This window comes from Lutzomyia longipalpis, chromosome 4 (genome assembly GCF_024334085.1).
Source record: "Lutzomyia longipalpis isolate SR_M1_2022 chromosome 4, ASM2433408v1".
NCBI lineage: Eukaryota > Metazoa > Arthropoda > Insecta > Diptera > Psychodidae > Lutzomyia > Lutzomyia longipalpis.
Window position 1 is genome coordinate 4,889,167 of NC_074710.1, and position 20,810 is coordinate 4,909,976.

Sequence of the window (20,810 nt, forward strand, 5' to 3'; positions counted from 1 at the left end):
AAGCAGTGGTATCAGCGAATAAAATTAGTTGTTCAAGCGAAGAATTTCTTGATTTTCTTTTCCATTCAGTCTTGCCTCCAGAACAATCACTTTTCAAAATCAAAAAGATCTTCCCTCCTTTAATATGTATATAAATCTCATTTCAGTTTATTTGTACATTTTGTAGGTATCATGAATCATCACCACCGCGCCACATTTAAAAGGTCTCTCTCACTTGAGATTTGAACAAAGCTCTATACAAGAAGAGTTATTAAACATTTGACTAAGCCCCTTTGTGTATTATGAAAATCCTTTGCGAAAAATCACTTTACTGGTTTTTCTTACATTTATTACACTAATTAAAAGTTTGATTAAAATTTTTTTTAAAAATCAACTTTTTTTTCACTATTTATACGCCCAAAAAGTTGTTCACAGAACAAAATGTGTCCAAACCATGGAGCTGTTTGCTACGTAATGTGGGATCGGACGTTTGAGGTAAGAAAAGGTAAAAGACAAGCATAAGAAGCTTAACACCACGGCCATTTTGATCACCGAAATCCTACGAAGCACGCGATCGCAGAATCATCGTTTTTCTTCTCGCACCATACTCTCCATCCACATCCACAAGTGGTTTTTTAGTGTTGAGACTTCTTAGGTATTTCAGAAACCGTACCTGAGGAGGTTTTTAATCTTTTCAAAGCGCTAAGATATCGTCGGCTGTACCAGCAAATCTCATATTTTAAAAACATTTACACTGCATTGCAGATATGAAAAAGGGGGATATGGTTGACGATATGTATGTTTGATGATCAAAGAAAAATATGTACAACGAACTGCACACCATGTATGTTCAGAGTATGATAGGTATGTTTTGCGTATATCGCTTTTTTGCCAGTATGCTACTTGCTTAAGACCAATGTGTGTGCAAGAAATGTTTACGAAGACGAAGAAAGCCAATGTGGCCTTTATACAATTAAATTCTCATCTGGCGTGCCTTACCAAGATCTCATTAGGAGAGGTGTATATACTATCGGGTCTTTTACAATTGTGTACATATCCGACAATATCACTTCTCTTAGCACTACAGAAAAATGCTGGTTGAGTATTAAAATACTGAGGAAAATACGCTGAAAATTGCGCTTAAATCTTATCGAAAACACTATAAGCATGAGAAATGAGCTTTTTTCAGATAAAAAATTGCTGGTTTTAAAAAGAAACATTTCAGAGATAAATATTCTTCCTACTACAAACAAATGTTTTAGACATATCAGAGATATACCAAAATCCATTAAGGAGAGAAGATTTAAAAGCTATTAATATTGTTGATGGTTGTTGTTGTGATTCTTTGAAACAGCGCATGCCTCTGTAATTCAGACAAAACTAAAAAGCTGTGTCTGAAAGAAACACAGCTAAAATCATCCTCATATCGAGTTCAAAATTTGTATGAGCCTAAATGAATATGAGTTTATTAAAAAAAATCAATGTAGGTATACAGACACTTACTTAAAAAAAATCCGACTCTCTAAAAATTAAGTGTGGAGCTTTTCAATTAGAATTTAACTTGTTTTGCGCCATTTTTTCGTACGTTCTGTGTATTTTATTTAGAACTTTTTGAAACATTTCATTTGAGATCACAATTTGATCATGATTTTAAATCAAAATTTTACAAAAAAAACTTTAAAGCTGTGTGCGGTGATCAGGATTGTGTTGTTCTTTCAGTTACAGAAATCAAAAAATTTGGCATTGTGTCTCTGATTTTTTTTGAGTACTGTCGTATAATATAATAGTAGTGAGTATTAAAAAAAAAACAAGAGAACTAACATAAATGTGTATGTTCGTACGTGCATTCATACTATAAGCTTATATTTACAAAAAAAAAAAACACCTCCTTCGGAGTTGGGTTTATAGTAAACAGGTAATGTGAAAAACCGGTTTTCTCTTCGTGCTTACAAACTCGAAGAACTCATTCGAACGAATAAGAATAAAAAGCGAAAGACACGTTTTACCAATATTTTGCTGTTCCTCTACTCTTATGTAGCCTAACAACACCACAAGCTTAGTCCACATCCAAATTGAGAAGAAATAAAACAAATAATTATTATTTTAATCTCCTGGCATATGTGTACGTGTTTAAAGGCTTATAAGGAACATATTGGTCTCACATTGCTGTAGACGGATTTATATTTTAGCTGTGTTTCTTTCAGTTGTTTTTTGTTCATTTACCTACATACATTTATATATGTTAAGATGAAGTGAAATTTATCAGCGCTGACTTTTTTTTATACATTCATATGTAGGGGAGAGCGGGGCTAATAAAGTCACTTAAGGGTTTAGAAAAAGCCTAAAATATCATATTTCCTAGATAGATAGAACAAAATGATCTGAGAAAGAGTTGTAGGGCAGTAAATTTCCTAAAGAAATGAGCTATATATTTCGCTTTATGTGTTTGAGATATGATATTTTGAGCTTTTTCTAAACCCTTAAGTGACTTTATTAGCCCCGCCCTCCCCTACAGTGCATACTCCCTCATATTAAAGCCAACTTTAAAATTTTTTTTATTGATAATGCAAAATTATTATTATGGCTATTGTTTTACTTATTGCATTCTTTAGAAGTTATATGTTCTAGGTATCTTTACTCCTACCGCTATTTTTCTCTCTATACTAATAACCAATTTTTATTTTAAGTGCTTCATATTATAGTCCAACCACATCTCGGTGTGATATCCCTTTAAACACTTCTTTCGTCGCAGAGAAAGGTTGTTAATCATATGAAAATTCTATAATATGCTTAAAATGTTGGATGATAAATGCTTAAAATAGTATGGAATTTTAATTCGAAATCTTCCAGGTACCTAATCGAGTTTCTATGTAAAGTAGTCAATAGGTTTTGAAACTTTACATAATATGGAAAGAGTAAATACTTATGTTTATGTAGTGTTAAAACACGATATGAAGTTTTATGCTTCTATATGTAAAAGTAAAAAGTTCTCGCACACAGTCTGATTTCATGCTATCACGTTGAATAGCATTAGTGGAGAAATACTATGTATGCATTGTATTACTCTGAGAGCTTTGTACAGCATCTTGGTTTTATTTTGATTCCAACAAATGGCGCGATCTCAGAGAATGCGCGCGCTTTTGTTCCCTTACTTTAACCTCCAGTATGCGAGGTTGACGCAACACGATTCTAACGTAAAACCGGTTCTTCTTCCATTTTACAGCTCTCTTTCTTTCCCCATAGAGGATAAATAAACAACAGTTCACTGATAATTTATAATGACAATGATTAAACTTGAGTTTTTGAAAAGGGCCACGTGCGACTTTTACTGCTTTAGCCCAATAGAAAATCAGTCAAAATTCTATTCTTACTTTTTATACATTTTTCAAGTAGAAAACAAAAAAGTTAACGCATTTTATTAAAAAGTTCTAAAAAAAACTTCAATAAATATGGGAGTGGCGCAAATAACTGAATTGGGTACTCATGATACATAACTCTTAAAATTTAGAATAGAAAAAAAGTGTAAAAATTTTAAATGGTAGATCTGATATGTAGATGGTAGGTATTGTATATGAATTGATTGCAACACTAACACGAATGATATTTTATAAAAAAAATTTTTAGAATTTCAAAAACATAAATTGAAAATACACTTTATAGAGTTGTTTCTTTTTTTTCAATCCTTTAGATACTTATTCCAAAAGGTCAATGTGTATCATTAAGCATTATAATAAAATTTTTTAATGTTTGAAAAAGTTTATTTTATAAGGTTTTTTAACAGTTTTACTTTCAACAAAGTATGGTGTGTGATTGAGAGATTATAGCCACTTCCCATGGGTGATACCGATTGAAAGTTATGCGTGTTCTATTAATGTCCCTTCGCACTAGTGATGGAATGTAATGGGAGAAATGATGAAGGAAATTCATAATTATGTGTGATGCTGTGAGCGAAAAAGAAATAACTTCCTCTTACCTCCTTCTTGGTCATTACGCAATCACTATGAATTGAATAAGGGAAGCATTAATTACTAATTATTATTGCTCTCGTTGTTAGTTTGAGCTTCCATGTCACAAATAGATGTTGATACTAAGGCATATATAATTATTTAGCAGAATGCATAATATCCTTATCGTTGTTAAGAAAGGTGAAATAACGATCGGATTCTTACTCAAGCTTTCTGGTCAGTTTTATACGTTATTTGCATAGAATTTATGTTTCTGTCCCTCATGATTTTCAACAATTTTCTGCCATGCGGAATCAGTTCAAAAAAATAATAAAACCTGTGCAAAAAATTTATTTTTCCCGCTCGATATTCCAGATTTACCGTCTCAGAATGAATGTTACAAGCTCAAAAAAATCGATCACAAGTACGAAAGCGAATAATGTTCTAGGGTTTCATAAAAATATTTTTTTTTTTCAAAAAAATCGTAATGCCTCTATCATTAGATAGAGGAAGTGTTCTAATTAAAAAGTTAAAAAATGTCGGCCAGAGTTAGGGTATAGAAATCTGCGATGACCATAACTTTTCGTAATACATAGGTACAATACCACAGTTCATAAATGCATGAGGATTAGTTACTCTTTGCAGTTTGCTATTACTATTACGATCTCTCACAAAGTCTCATCGAGGCTGAAATAGTTTAATAATATAATAAGAATTATAATTACTACATATACTCCATCCCACCTCACCCTTTAGTATATCATTTAATTTATTTAATGTAAAGTGCAAATAGTCCTTGTCCAGCAGGGCGAGGTAAATTGGAGGGAAGCAATTGCATGAATAATTAGGTAATGTCGACAATTTCTTAAGAACCATGTCGAGGTAATATTTCATAAAAAATACTATTCTGCTATGTACTTCTAGAATTGATATGGATAATTCAGTATGATTTCTATTTATTCTCGAATTTATAACATTAAAATCCCACGTTTTTTTTTTTAGATCCAATGTTGAAGGAGAGGGGAAGTCTGGAAGTGGATGATGAATCCATTATATAGCACAAAGAGAGTCCACTTCCCATGACGAGTAATTAATCTTTTCTTATATTTCTCCACCTTATTGCGTTGAGAAAATTTTTACAATTACTACTTCATGCGGTAGCGTTAATACACTTGCCTGTAGTTGGGTATCTCTTCAAATTCCCTATTGAATTAAAGATTTCTCTAAAAGACACAACTCTGTATAACACTATGTAAAGAGTTGGACTATTAAATGAGAGTATAACGTAATAAGAGAATCGATGTTTTAAATTATGTTATCTTCCTCACTCATACACATTATTACTTTGGAACCTGCATTTCTTCCCATGTGCAAAAATAAGTTATCATTCATCGTGTATAGAGCAATGTGAAACAACAGCAAGATTGTTTTACTGAATTTTGGTTTCAAAAGTAAAATCAATATGTGTCTAAATATGTATATGATAAAATTTTTAGAGCCATGTAAAGTATATCCTATAGAACAATTATTATATATGGTATTGCTATTGCGCGAGAGTATATTATGATCTTTATGTCACAACTTTGTCCAAAAAAAATTAAATCTCTTGTCTTTCTTTGTATACTAAATATAATATTGATTTAATATTTTAAAGGTCCATTCTGTTTTAATATGCGATGAAGTGCAACTATATAGAAATAATAAGTAAATATTACCTGCACGGCACAGTTGAGGAAGCAATTATTTTGTCCGGGTCCATTGAGGAGACCCTTGGAAGCTCCATATCCCATGGAGTTGCGCTGCGATTGGTGTGCAACAGTTATCTGAAGATCTGTCGATAATTTCGGCCCACCCAGCATTATCGCGGATGATGCGCTTCCTGACCACACTCCAGCCAACACCATATTCGCTTGGGATGACGCAGCACCCACGTGCATGTCGTTTTACTTCATTATCGAACACCTAGTGAAGATGTGCACTAATAAGAGAAGACATCACTTATACACCATTTATTAAAAGCAACAAAGTTTTATCATACAACCCAAAGGATTACTGAGGAATATATAATTTTGAACCTATGTGGCTACATCACCTACATCATGGACTGGTAATATCTCCTGTCATAAGACTACATATTTTTATTTTTTCGTATTCCTAACAACGAAATTAAATAAAAATTATATCTCTAAATTAATTAATAAATCATATAACTCTATAGATTCTAATAGCCATCACTGTCAAAAATATTTAATTACTATACCAAATCAATAATACCTACTAATAATACATATACAGTTACAATCTAACATACCTGATAAATTAAATAACGACACTGTTAAGAAGACGCACGTGTGATACCAACTTCTATCAACTACCTATTCGCTTCGATAAAAAAAATCTTACGGACCCTCACACAAAAATATTTTTTGAAGCATAACTATAAACATATCCATTTAAAGACATAACATTTATGAACACGCGAAAAATAGTGTCAAAATAATTTTAGTGACCAAATTACCCCATTCTACTTATCCGGATAAAATTATATCTTCCTAGGAAACTCTATTTGAGATATCGAAAATAGACTGCACTATCGTGGCTATCGTGTTTAGGAAGTATCAACGATTGTTAAAAACGTATAAACTAATTTTAAGCGATAAAAAAGCGAAAATGAACAATTCTTAAAAGTTCAGTACCTACTTTTAAGGGATATCAAAAATGTCCTATTAATCATATAAAAGAAAATCTAATAGTGGGATTTCCACTAAAGCCACTAAACTTATTTGAATATGTCATATGACAATTATAAACTGTGGAAAATCGGATATTTCATCATGTAACATGAGATATTGTCATTATAAAATTTGCAAGAGTGACAGAAATATCCCATCTTTTTTTTTTCACAAATTACAATACTTTATACTATTTTTGATTTTATAAATGGAAAAATACAGTTTTGCTTACCTTTTCATATAGATTAGATTATTTCTTGTGCTTGTGGTTCATTAGATGCACCATTATTATATCGATAGATCCAATATACTAATGTTTATCCTGTTTATTCAATCATTTTTTTTAAGTTTATTTTTTATGAAATGAAAATGGCAAATGCACTTCCCACGCTATGTCAAATACACACACATCCACATCCACATACGAAACTGAATGTCTCAGAAAAGGTTCGTACTATTATGATTAATTCACTGTCCTGTTGCACAAATTTCGTTACACGTATACCTATCGTAAAATTATTTGGTCACTTTCACACTCTGAACGCAACAGTTGGGTCAGGATTTTGGAATTTCTCCCATATATTGTAACTTATACCGGACAATAAGGCCTCTTTCGTCGACTCAATCTCGTTGACTGCCTTACCGCGGTGCCACGGAAGAGATCATTAGCCCAAGTAGTACTATACAGGTCACGATCGTAGCCGATCGCTGACGGTGAAAACACTGAAAACCAACACTATTATAGCCTCGGCAACTTCTTGTAACTTTATGTATGGTTTCACGATATGTATTGCCATTTTTTCTCTACTTTGTCGAATCTCCATGTATATGTCTGAGGTGTGTCTTGGAAATGAAGATTTTTCATCAACTTCTTATTTTATAAAACATTTTAGTAGTACATAGTAGATAAGTATTTCGCTACCACTCTTAGATGTTATTTCTTAGACTAGACTTATATTGTTAGACCAATTATTAAATGCAGACATTATCGAATTTGTTATATTAATTATGATTCTAATATCCAATTGAATTTTTTTTTTTTTTTTTTTTTTTTTTTTTTTTTTTTTTTTTTTTTTTTTTATACTGCCTTACAGCCTTTATTTACAATCTGTCCACTTTTACATTCAATAGACAATAAGTAAATTACAACGCATAATAATCACGATCACTACAACACAGATTTTTGGGAAAGAAGAGTCACTACCCGATCCTCCCACATAACATGACACGCACACTCAACACTGTGGTTCGTCCGTCCAACGATGCGACAACTCAACCGGATCCGCCCTCCTGATGCGCCTGTACGTAGGTCTATTAAATAAAATCCTTGCTAGGTCACTGGGGTGGTGACGTACTGCACTCTTCAATCTCCTGCCGGACTGGATTGATGCCAAGATCCCTATGAATCACATCGCTTCTCACATACCACGGGGCATCCACCAAATTTCTCAACACTTTGGACTGGAAGCTCTGCAGCACACCAAGATTCGAGTTACTTGTAGTACCCCAAAGCTGCACCCCATAAGTCCATATGGGCCTTATCACTGATTTGTACAGCAGCACTTTTGAATAAATTGGCAGCTTAGACTTCCGCCCCAAAAGCCAGTAGAACTTGCCGTACTGAAGCTTCAACTGGGTCATTTTGCTTTTTATATGGTGCTTCCAGTTTAATTTTTTGTCGAGGTGCAACCCCAAATACCTCACGTGAGTCTCCCTTGGAATCACAACATCATTCAGTCGCACAGACGGGCATTCTCGCTTTTTCAGAGTGAACGTAATATGTGCGGATTTAGTCTCGTTCACCTTAATCCGCCACACCTTCAACCACTCCTGGAGCTCATCAAGGTAGTCCTGCAGTTCACGGCTCGCTGTATTCGGGTTACAATGGGTAGACAAAAGTGCTGTGTCGTCCACAAACGTAGCTACGGTCACCTGATCCGATCTTGGGAGATCCGCAGTAAATATTTGGTATAAAACAGGCCCAAGAACGCTGCCCTGGGGCACTCCAGAGCCAATACCACGGAGTCCAGAGATCTCCGCGCGATGCCTAACTCGAAACTTCCTATCAGACAGATAAGACTGCAGGAAAGCATGGAAGTGCTGAGGAAGCCACTGTTGGATCTTTATGAGCAGGCCTTCATGACAAACTTTGTCGAACGCCTGTGCGACATCCAAGAAAACAGCACTGCAGAAATTGCCCCCCTCCAGGGCTCGCTGAACTTCCGCCACCACTCTGTGCACCTGCTCCACCGTGGAGTGCCCCGCCCTGCATCCAAATTGATGTGCCGGTATGATGCCGTGACGATCGAGAACAATTCTCATCTTCTTCAACAGGAGCTTCTCACAGAGCTTGGAAAGCGTCGACAGGATGCTGATCGGTCGGTATGAAGAAACAATTGTGCTATCCTTACCAGGTTTAGGGATCATGACAATCGTAGACAATTTCCATGATGACGGAAAGTATCCCAAATTCATAATTGCATTGCATATGAAGGTAAACATCCTCACACAGTTGTCGGGCATCTTTTTCAACATGTACCCATCTATCTGATCATGCCCCGGGGTCTTCTTGGGATTGATTTCCTTCCTAATAACAGATCTCACCTGGGAGACTCTAATATTCGACCATGGTTCCATGACCGACAATGGCACCGGGGCAGGCAAAGGGTCGGGATGTCCACCATCTGCAGCAGGATACGGCGTGAACACTTCAGCAAGGTGATCGGCGAATAATTTGGCCTTTTCAGAGTCACTTCGGGCCCACACGGACATGTTGCTCTTCCTTACCGGTGGCTCCGGGATCTTGGGCTTTTTGACACCTTTCAGTACTCTCCATAGAGAATAACCATCACTTGCTTTCGGGGACAACCCACCCAGGAATTTCTGCAGATTCTCACCTCTTTCAACCTTCATTAGATCCTTCAGCCTCTTTGACAAACTATTCCACATTCTCTTAGCTTCCGGGGATCTCGTCCTTTGAAATGCCGCTCTGGCTCTTCGCTTCTCCGCAATCAGCTCCTTGATTTCAGTGGATGATATGAAGTGGGACTTTTTAGAGTTCACAGAACATTTGGGGGTGGCAAACTGAGCAGCTTCCCTCAATACACATGTAAAGTCATCTACGGCCCTCTCAACATCAGCACCGCACCTCAAAGCAACATTCTCATTACATTTTTCCTCCAAAAATTCTCTGTATAACGTCCAATTTGTTCTGCTATTCGTTAATTTGAAATTTTGAATTGTAACGTTGCTAGGTTTCTCCCCGAGCGTGACAATTAACGGCGAGTGGTCGGACGACAGTTCAAAGCACGTTTTGATAGAGGCCAAATTGGTGTTTACATTTTTCACAATTGCAAAATCGATGAGGTCAGGTGTCTTGCGGAGGTCAGTGGGCCAATATGTGGGTTCTCCAGTTGATAATACATCTAAGTTGTTTTTGTTTATGGCTTTCAGGAGTTTTTTGCCCTTTGGATTGATCAACCGTGAGCCCCAGAAGGTGTGTTTCGCATTGAAGTCACCCCCGATGAGGAATTTATCGCCAAGCGACCCGAAGAATGCATCATATTCTGACTCATCCAGAACAAATCTCGGGGGACAATAAATGGCAGAGATTGTGAATGTACCATTGTGACTTTGCAGTGCTATACTAGTTGCCTGAAGATTTCTTAAGCAATATTTGGGCAGCTCATAATGTTGTAGACTCCTTCGAACAATAATTGCTGTGCCCCCATGGGCTTTGCCGTCCGGGTGCTTTGTGTCGTATGTAACATAACCTCTAATGCAGAAGAAATTTTTGGACGTAAAGTGTGACTCAGAAATGAGCATAACATCAACATCGTGGTCAAACAGGAACTTCTCGACCTCCAGCTTATGCTGAGAGAGTCCATTGGCATTCCAAATAGCGAGCTTCATCATCATTTACGACTGAGCAATTCATTCAACGCTCCCGTAAGGGATTTTATGCTCTCCTCCATAGTGTTCTGTTTCCGTAGCATTTCGCTCATGTTGATCTGCATCGCGTTTATATTGGACTGCATCATAAGGATCAATTGCATAACTTCATCACGACGACGAGGATCACTGCCGCCTGGGCGGTTTGCAGTCACATCCGCATAGGTAAGATGTTCATTGTTTTCATCTGCATTCCGGGTATTTTGAACTTGATTATTTCTTGCCACTCTGAATTCTCTGCGTTGCTTGGGGTTCATTTTTTCCAAGAACCCCTTATAGACGCCACATCCTCTCCAGCTGGCTGCATGGTTGCCCCCACAATTGTTGCACTTTCGGGCAGATTGATCCTCTCTGTTTATGGTACATTCATCGGTCTTGTGTGACCCCGCACACGTGGCACAGATTGTAGTAAGGCTGCATTTATTCTTCGTATGGCCATATTCTTGGCAGTTGTAGCACCGGACAGGCGCCTTTGCCTTTCGTGGCTCCTCCACCGCAACCACAAGGTGCATGAACCGCTTGAGATCATAGATCGGGTGGTGGGAACCATTAGCGGATTTCTCATTACCTGGCTCAAGTTCAAGTAGAAATATTCCTGTTTTTTCGCCACGAAAGTTTTTAACTACTGAGACATGTCTAGGCCGGAATCCCAGCGCTAGCAGCTCCTTCTTAATCTCATCACACTCCATTTCCGGAAATAGACCCTTGATCACCACTCTGAGGGATCTCTCGCTCTTCAGCTGGTACGTAAAAAATGTAATTTTGTCCTTCTCGAAAGAATTTTGCACCTTTCTGTAGTCATCTACAGTTTGTAGCTGTAGCTTTGCTTCAAGACCTCTTTTCAGGATCTTAACGTCATAGTTCTTAATGCCCAGCCTGCCCATAGACAAAGGGACATTCCGAATGTTGTCACTGCCACGGATATACATGGGTGTCGGTTTCTCTGAAGCTTCCGTAGTCTTGGCAGCATTGTCTGCCTTTCCCTTATCACGATCATCAGAGAGAGGAGAGAAACGATTTTTTGTTGTCACCGGCTTATTCTGATCCTGGATCTTATTTCTACCACTAGACGACGCCGCAGGACTCCGCTTCCTTTTCGTGCGGGCCTTCACGAAGTGTTTGTAAATATCAGCGCCTGTAGCCGAAACTGCGGTTGCAGTCGTGTCTTCATCCATCGGGGTATCGGTAGTCTCCTGTGCATCCTTACTGTTAGCTAGGGGCACCTTGGAGCTACCTTCCCCTGGGTCGGGCAGGATCTCGCCATTTGGGTTCATGTTGTGACTAATTGACTACTTTTCGCTAATCTTTCGTACACAACCTCCAAATGTTCATACACCCCCGAAGGAGTGATACAGGCAAAGTACCTTCCTTAGCCCAAAAGACTTAAGTCAATAGCGCAACTTGGTCTAGAGGGCCTCAGTATGCCTGAAATATGTGCCACAAGGGCACAGAGAAAAGAATTTCTACAGAAAAAGGCTTATAATATGAGGAGGTCTTTGTTTTGGTGTTAGACACTTGCCTGACAGCGCGGGATTTGTTGGTTGAACGTCCAACGTGAAACATAAAAACATTGAAACATGCGCTCTTTTATCGCGATTTTTATTCTATGAATTTTTTTAGAGGACTTTTCTCACTGAGAACGTCTTCTTTGACCCCTTATGAATGAATTTGATGCATTTGTAACATGGAAAAACAATTACATTCATAAATAATTGAAAAAATAAAATGTTTCACGTTTGGGTCAGCGTATGACCCAAAAAACCTTAAAGGGTTATAATATACAAACATAATATATATTTCAAAAACTATCTGAGCAGGTGAGAAAACGTATTTATCTGTGAACTTTTTTATGAGAACAATTTCATTTAAAAAGTTTTAAGGAAAATTAGATTAAAGTTTAATTACTTTTCCGGTTTAACCAATTTTAACTTTTATCACATTACGCATTTTTAAGCACCCACGCTATATACACCTACATATTTAATCAATTGCAAGACGCGTGACTGCTTTAAATCCACTCCCCTAGAGTAGCAATCTTTGAGATGTTCTAACCACCACTGTGGAAAATTAACTTTTCCACCGAGATTTCGTATATTTTCGTTATTTTCTCTTCTTAAGATACTGCAAAGATTTACCGAAAAAGTTAATGTTCATCTCACCCATTTATGCTGGAAATCCTATTCTAAAAATTTTCCGGTTAATTTTGAAGTTTCTTTGAAACATCAGGCACTGAATTCTTTGAAAATCCTTTGAAAAGAACTTTTATTAGCCCTTGTAAAACATAAAATGAAAATCGATATTTTATTATGGGCCATTTGGAATATAAACACCGTATTCGGAAATCAAAAATTATACGACTTATTGGTCCATTAATTGAGCCTAATAAATCCCTTATCTCAATAAAATAGCAATAAATTTATCCCTTTTTTTGCATAAAGAGGAAAATTATTTGAGATGAAATTGATTGACAAATTTATGAATAAGAATTTATTAGACGACTTTCCCTTTCGTGTGGTGCTCTCCTTCCTTTCAATGATTTATGTTCTCCTCACAGACTTTGATTGCCTTACTTGATGGTCATGGTGTGATTGTAGAATCAATCAACCACACAAGAAACATGGAAAGAAGATATGTATTATATTTAACGAGATACTTGTTTTTTTTCTTCTTCTTCCCTATAGCAAAAGGTCAGTGAATCTGAAATTGTTTGTATTCTTTTCTTCAGGCAATTTAAATTAATAAATTCTTTCAAAGAAAATAGGTGATTACGGGGGAAGAGGCGTAGAAAAAAACTGTTTGACCTATATTAGATTTCGACTCGTTGAGGGAAGCTTTTGAGGGTTGTTGGCGTGAAGCTTAAAGGAGTTTATTCATCGACATATGAAAATAATCCTCATTCGCAAAAGAATTTTGATACATTTTACTTGGTAAAGAATTAAAGAAAAGTATAATAAATAGCCAAGGAAACATTTAATCCTTGGAGGATTTTACTGGCCACCGTGGCCAATTCGATGTTTTTTTTTTAATTTTCTGAGAAATAAAATCTATTTATTGATCTGTCCAATATTTATTCGGATTTCTAACCTAAGATATTTACATTAAATTCAATCCAATTTTGTTTTTCTGTACCATTTATCCCCATTGAATTTAATGTAAATATGTTAGGTTAGAAATCCGAATAAAAGTTGGACAAACTAATAATATTTCGCTAATAAATTTTACATCTGTGTTTAGGGAATTTTAATTATAGAGATTAGATTAATAACTTCAAGTTCGTCAAAATTAAACTTGGAAAAACATTTTCTATGTGAGATAAACTTACAGTCAAAGTTTTGAGGTTAGAATCATTGATCCTCCAAGGATTAAAAAGAAAAAATCAAAATGACGACGTATTTTTTACAATTTTTGTTGAAATATAGTTTCTTTAGCGATATCTTACATTTTCTTTATTTTCTACAAAATTGGTGAAAATTCTTTTGATAATGATGAATTTTTCATAGACAGATGAATAAACTCCTTTAATTACTGCAATAGCAGGACAAGTTCTCGCGTAATAATATTATACCATATCATGCCTAGAATGATCACAAAGAGATCGATTCAATAATAATTTTTCTATGAAATATCAATATTTTTTTTTTTAATTTAAAAAGAATTTAAAAATTTTTCTTAAAAAGAAAAATTAAACGTATTGCATGGATAATAAATTGTTCAACTACTATGTAGCTTTCAAGGGTTTTCCTTGCACAAGAAGAAAGTGTTTCCGCACGAAAACTCCCAACACAATTTATATTATTCAGTTTGACTTACTTTTTGTATGTTTGTCTAAAGCCATCCTCATCTGAACCAAAGGGATCACAAATGAGAATTGTTTTATTCCTCGGCAAGGGTCTCTCCACAACTGTTGACCTAATGACAACCGGAAGGGAAAAGACAATGGCAATAATCCAAATCATGACCGCCGTAAACACGGTGAGAGGTTTCGTCTGTAATGTTGAAGATGGTTGGGGGGAAATGAAATTAAATTAGTAACAAACATAAATTGAGTTTGTGTGGTGATTGGAAAAGGATTATCACGTACCTGAAGCTTTCGCAGTGGATTGACGATGGCACAGTACCTCTCACCCGAGAGTGCAGTGAGGGTGAAGACAGATACCCCAATGGAGATGTCTTTGGCAAATTCCGATATACGGCAAAGTGTCTCACCCCATGGCCATGATTCAATTGTATAGATTATTGAGGTGAGTGGAACACAGATGAGGATTACAAGAAGATCCGCAAGGGCAAGTGAAAATATGTAGGTATTGGGAATGTTTCGCATTGCTCTGTGACGTATGAAGACCACAACCAAGGTACCATTGCCGAGGACGCCAACAACGAAAATTATTGAAAATACAACAGGAACAATGTATGTTTCGGGTCTATCGGAATAGGGGGTGTAGTCATCTGTGCTATTTGGCTGGTCCGTCGTAGACATTTGGTCCATGTTGCTGAGGCTTTCATTTGGGAGGTTTAGGTAGAAGTCTTCAGAGAAATTTTCATCCATCTCTCTATCTCTATCGTAGAAACAGTTGGCCTACAAATGAGAAAATTTATTTAAAAAATATTTTTAAGAAGAATGAATTAAGGGAATGAATTAGGATTTAAGAATTAGGAAATAAGGGATTTAAGGGAGAAATCTTGGAAATTATTCATTTCCATCCATACTACTAAAGTATGTTGGATCAAAGGAAAAAGATGAGATAACAATTAAAGTAAATTAACAAACTGCAAAAAGCCATTCTATCCATCTTCCATGCTATGGCAGATATCATTTCCATTATTATCAACATTTAGTTTGCATTCCTTGCACTATCGTGATACACCTAATTCAATTTTCCCATCATCTGACGACAGTAAATTGAATATTTTCCATTACAATCTCATGGCAGATGCATTAAGATGTTATTATTAAAATAATGAATGTGATTTAATATGGGAAATGAATTCTGTATAATGTATCTTCTCATAATATAAAATGACATTCACACTGGCATCACTCACGTGGATATGTGAAAGAAGGGATTGATTCTTTTACTTAAAATTCTCATTAAAAGATGGAAAAGGATAGTTGAGCTGAAAATGTAAAGCATTCTTAAACATGGCTGAACTATAAATAAAACTTTTCAATCCGAGACGCGCTCTAACTATCAATAGATGAACAGAATTTTTCCTTACTGAGGACAACCCTTTTTCTTTCCTTTCCACTGTTCAATATTCTTAACATAAATTCTAAAATTTTCTAGTGATAGAAGACGAAGCTTTTTCTTTGAAATTTATTGTACAGTTTTAGTAGACTTGTTTTCAAACATGCGTGTCCATCCATATGTCAAGATGATTAATTCTTCCCCTTCTTCCTCAAACGTGTTTTGCATGTCAATGTTCTCCACTCATCTTGTGATAAAATCTAATGAACAGAAGCATAAATTTATAACTCACATTGAAGATTTATTATAATATAAATATAGCAGATTTTCCAAAAATACCGCATGTCCTTGAACTTTATTCTAAATTTCTCAAATATAATATAAACTCAATGCGGGGGTGTATTTACTTAAATTTGACTGTCAATATACGTTCAAATTTGTAATTAATTAAAACGAATAAAATTCATATATTTATGTAATGTAGATATATGTATGTGATCCTTACCTAACCTGTGCTACCTCTGTAAGTATACTAATTAAATAATTTTATTACAGGTTCGTTAAGAACATCCAAACACGCACGAGATGACGATTGTTCATTTTCATTTGAATTGCAGTGGTTTGTAATATAATTTTATTTTATTTTACATATCATCAAACAGGGATTGGTGGGATCTACTATATAAGTAAATTATCCTTATAAAGCATAATTTAAGCAATAATTTCATTACATATATTTTCCTTTAGATTAAAATTTATTTTTTTATAGAGAATTTCTCGGAAAATTTCACAGATTTTAAATTATTTTCTAGAAAACAAATAAAATTATTTTTCCTACAATTTCTAGGAATGTATATCACATACATTTTCATTATGTTGATTACATTGAAAAACCATTGGAAATGGTGCAAATGAATGTGGCATGAAGGAAATGAGAATGTTTACAATAGTGAACAAAGATAGAAATAGCGATTAAAATGAATGTAAAATAAAAGGAAAATTGAGTGATATTTCCTTTTTTTAAACTTTCGTCTTTGATGGTGGCTTTTTGCTTTTTAAAATCAGTCTATTAAATCATTTAAGAGAAGAAGAATCGAAGGAGTGAATAATTGATAGAAAGACATATTTCTTAAATTAGAATTCCCAATTTAATATTATTGTCCCGATTCGGAGTCCCCACAATGGAAAACATTGTTGTTTACAAAAGAGGGATGGCGAAATGAGAAATTAATTGGGAAAATGATTCGCGGTGGACTTCAATAAAAATTAAACAAATCCTGCTGGGAAAAGGCAACGACAGCGTCGTGTATAATATTGTAATTTCGCTAATTGTGGGGACATTTTAGCGGGAAATTGAAAAGTCGCGAATAATTGCTACAAAGTGAGCTACAAAGAACCGAGTGATAAATCCAAGAGGGATTTTCTATGGAATTTTCAATAAAATTTTGCATAACAATTACGTACAATTTCTCGTGCAGCAAATGTTGCAACACAATAGATTAATTTTATATACATAAATGCCCGTCTATAGGTCATGGATGAGGAGTAAATATAGAAAGAAACTTCAATGACAAAGTTATTAATATATTTTTCAAAGCGAGAGAAATTAAACAGCAAGAAGAGGAAAAGTTTCAAAAAGTTCTTCTTAATTTTTCAATAAATAATTAAGAGGTGATTCTGAGAAAAAATTTGCAAGACAAACGGGTTTTATATAATATTCAAACTTTGTTAATATGTTCTTTAGTACTAACTTTCTCAACTTCCATTATCTAGTAGGATATTTTGGGGAGAGAATTTATAATAAACTGTGAAACACATGATGAATAAATTGGAACTTTTCATGCATGTAAAGCCGGCAACAAGTGTTACGAAGAGAGGGTTCAATTAAAAATTCACACCACGCTTTTAACATCACTCCTCTATCCAAAATCAAATTCACCCTAAACTTCGCCTCATCACATTCGGACACTTGACCATCAGTGAGAAATCAATTTGATTAGAATATTTAATATTCAATATACTTGACTGTGAATAAATTTATATGTTTTAGTAATGAGCACAGTTTGGATTTCCGAATGTTTTTCACCAATAATTCTCTATTACTCATCCCATATTTCCCTCGTTGTTACACAGTGGTGATCGTTGAAAATTATTAGAAAAAAGTTAAGCTCAATCACCATTCCAATACATAAAAATTTTTAAAAATTTATGGTTTTGAGAATATTTGAATGTTAGGGTTATAGTAGGAACATGATCTGCTCACATTCTTCTTCTCGATAAGTAATAAGGGGCTTTCGTGATACTCTACAATGCAAGGGCATTTTTATTACGAATGGGGTATGTGTCAATTTCACCATGAATATCTAAAAGGAAATTTAGTCTGCTTATGAAAAATCTTGAAGATTTGAGTAAAAATTTCAAGATAGTATCCTAGAAAAAAAGAGAGAAAGTAGCACTTTTACCGGAAAAAATTTTTAGTCCATCAGACAGATGTCTTCCGTACATACACTGCGACCCCTAAGGTCTTATTATGCTTTCTCTTGTTTAGTATTCAATGTTGAGATTAAATGAAGCTAATGGCCCCAATAGAATCATGCGTTTTGAGCTTATTTGTTGACAAAAAGTCCTCTCTTTAGGACAATATTTTCCCAATAAAAACTGGATTATAATTTTTATATCACAGATTTTTTTTTAAATATTTGAATGAAAAAAGATCCAAAAATTTTGTAAGAAAGGTGATTTCTGTAAGAATTATCCAAATACTTCTGCTATCAAAAATCTGTTTCTCCGTCAAATTTAAATTAGAAGGTATCAGTAATTGAATCATTAAAGTTAATGAGACTAAATTAGTGTCATTAATACCCTTGAGGGAGCAATAACCAAAAATACCAGCAGAGAGAAATCCATTTAACGAGTGACTAAAAAACGTTTAGTCACCAAATTACCAAATTATTGATTTTAAGATTTTAATTAAACCCTCTAAATCTCTTATCTGATTAAAAACTTTAAAATACAATTATGATGTGAAATTCTACGACCACCACTGTGTACGTTAAAGAATAAGCATATTGTGAAATAAGATAACTCAATGTTCTAAAATTATCCTACAGAGCACTTTTTTCCACTCACTTTCACATATTGAGACGTCAATAGCCAAGTTAAAATTGAGATTGTAAATTTCGTTGGCACTACATATAAAATGGGATGATGTACAAAAAGTTTATACAGCAATATGACATTATCTTTTCTCACTTACAAGAAAGTAAAACACTTTTCTCCACGTCCCAAAAGGATCTTTGGGAAATGTGTGAGTTCTTGAAGCACGATTAAAAAGAACTCGATGATTATGTCTATTTTTACCAATATATTACAGCCACCACCGCAAAAGCAAACAATTTACCAATAAAATCGATATTTTACAATTATAATTTCTCTCCTTCTCCAAAGTCCTTCTATTCCAATATATAATCACTCACTTTTTTTTATACAATAGACCACCAAAGAAATGTTTACACACTTCTTGCTAAACTCCTTGAGAACCTCAAGAGTCACGTTTTTATTACAACCACACAAATTATCTGCATATTTTCATCATAAAATTCGTCTTATGCCACAATATTGTTAGAATTTTTTTTTTTCAGTTAAAAATTCATACGGAGACCTCTGGCGCCTCCAAAATATTATACATTTGAGCACTAAACAGTAAAATTTATACTCATGGGATTACCGCGACGAAATGGAAAATTTTATATATGAAAATTTTTATCGTCACTGCTACTTTACTTAATAAGGGGACGTATGATGAAAGAGCTATATGCTCACTGATTAAATTATCACCCCGAAGTGGAGACTTCTCGTCCTTTACTCCTCTTTTTTTGTGTCTTGCAGGATGATCGACGCATCAACGACTGACTCAAAGTTGAGATTGCGAATCGTCCGCAAGGTACAAAAATCGCGTGCTGAAGCTCCGAGGAGGCAACATTCGCTCTTTGAGATTGGCACCATCCATTCAAATCTACCTCAACACAATGCTCCACGATATTTTCTACTATATTTCAGGAAAATTCATCAGCTTAAGGATTGATTTAGGATATTTTTTTAGTCTAGATTTATCTAATATTTGCTATACGTCTGACTAAATTAAATTTCATTGTTTGCTCCAATTTTTTTTATTATAAAAAAATCTTCGAGAATACAATACAAAGATAAATTACAAAAAATATTGTCCAACTTTCTATACAAAAATATATAAAAAAAATGATTTTCAATGTTTTTAAGACATTTTTTTTAAATACTTCAATAAAGCTTCAGATAGGAGTAGGTATAATTTTTAAACATTTTTTCAGCACATTATTTTATTATAAACAAATGTCAAAATCCGTAATACGTAAGAAGCCTTTATTCTGAAAGACATCCTTGCAAGAGGTGTTTATCTGACGAATATTTTGATTATTTTAGTGAATCATCAGTCTGAATATTTTCACTGTTAATAAAAACCGAAAAAAATCGAAAAAAGTTATCCCTGTCTACTTTTCCACTTGAATTAAATATTTTTTAAGCTTTTGTTCATCATGTCTGTCTTTTTAATGAATTTAGTCAATTTTAAGCTTGAATTTAGCACGTTTCTTGTTGAATTTACTATTTTTGGCTTGATTTCAGCTTGTCCTTTTAAGCTTGAATTAAATATTTTTTAGGTTACTACTCCTAAAACTTAACCATTTATAAAGACTAAAAACCAACATTTGAATTTCTTTGTTCAATCATCTGAATATTTACGAAAATTCGAATAGTTTAAGTCAGAGAAACACCCTCTTAAAGATATAAAATTTCAATAATTTTATTTAAAAAAAAAAAGCTTTGAAAAATCTTTAAATTGACTTTTCATATTGAATAAAAAAAGAAAATTTCTGAAAAAATAGACGACAAAAAGAAAACTTAAAAAAATGAATTTTAAATGGATTTTTGGAAAACTTTAAAGAGTCTTTCATGGGATATACGCACGCAACAAAGTATGTGTC

The 20,810-nt window shown here is 34.4% G+C and overlaps 2 protein-coding genes and 1 long non-coding RNA gene across 5 annotated transcripts in view; 1 reads left to right on the forward strand and 2 right to left on the reverse strand.

Moving 5' to 3' along the window:
• The window catches only part of LOC129795602 (neuropeptide CCHamide-2 receptor), a 27,391-nt gene extending 7,689 nt beyond the window's left edge, over positions 1-19,702 (reverse strand). The window contains exons 1-3 of one of the 2 annotated variants that reach the window (XM_055837039.1): positions 19,049-19,702; positions 14,688-15,182; positions 14,417-14,592 (exon numbers count right to left, since the gene is read on the reverse strand). In XM_055837039.1, coding sequence (XP_055693014.1) covers positions 14,417-14,592; positions 14,688-15,152 — 641 coding nt within the window. In that variant the 5' untranslated portion in view covers positions 15,153-15,182; positions 19,049-19,702. Of the gene's footprint in view, positions 1-14,416; positions 14,593-14,687; positions 15,183-18,921; positions 18,956-19,048 lie in introns of those variants that run through there. The other variant, XM_055837038.1, reaches the window with a different exon arrangement.
• Positions 1-20,810, forward strand: part of LOC129795542 (histidine-rich glycoprotein-like) — a 446,033-nt gene that overhangs the window by 330,827 nt on the left and 94,396 nt on the right. The window lies entirely within an intron of this gene.
• Positions 2,616-7,480, reverse strand: LOC129795771 (uncharacterized). Its single transcript, XR_008751146.1, has 2 exons — positions 6,888-7,480; positions 2,616-5,901 (listed from the first exon to the last, which is right to left on the reverse strand). It is a non-coding gene; the product is annotated as an uncharacterized LOC129795771 (long non-coding RNA).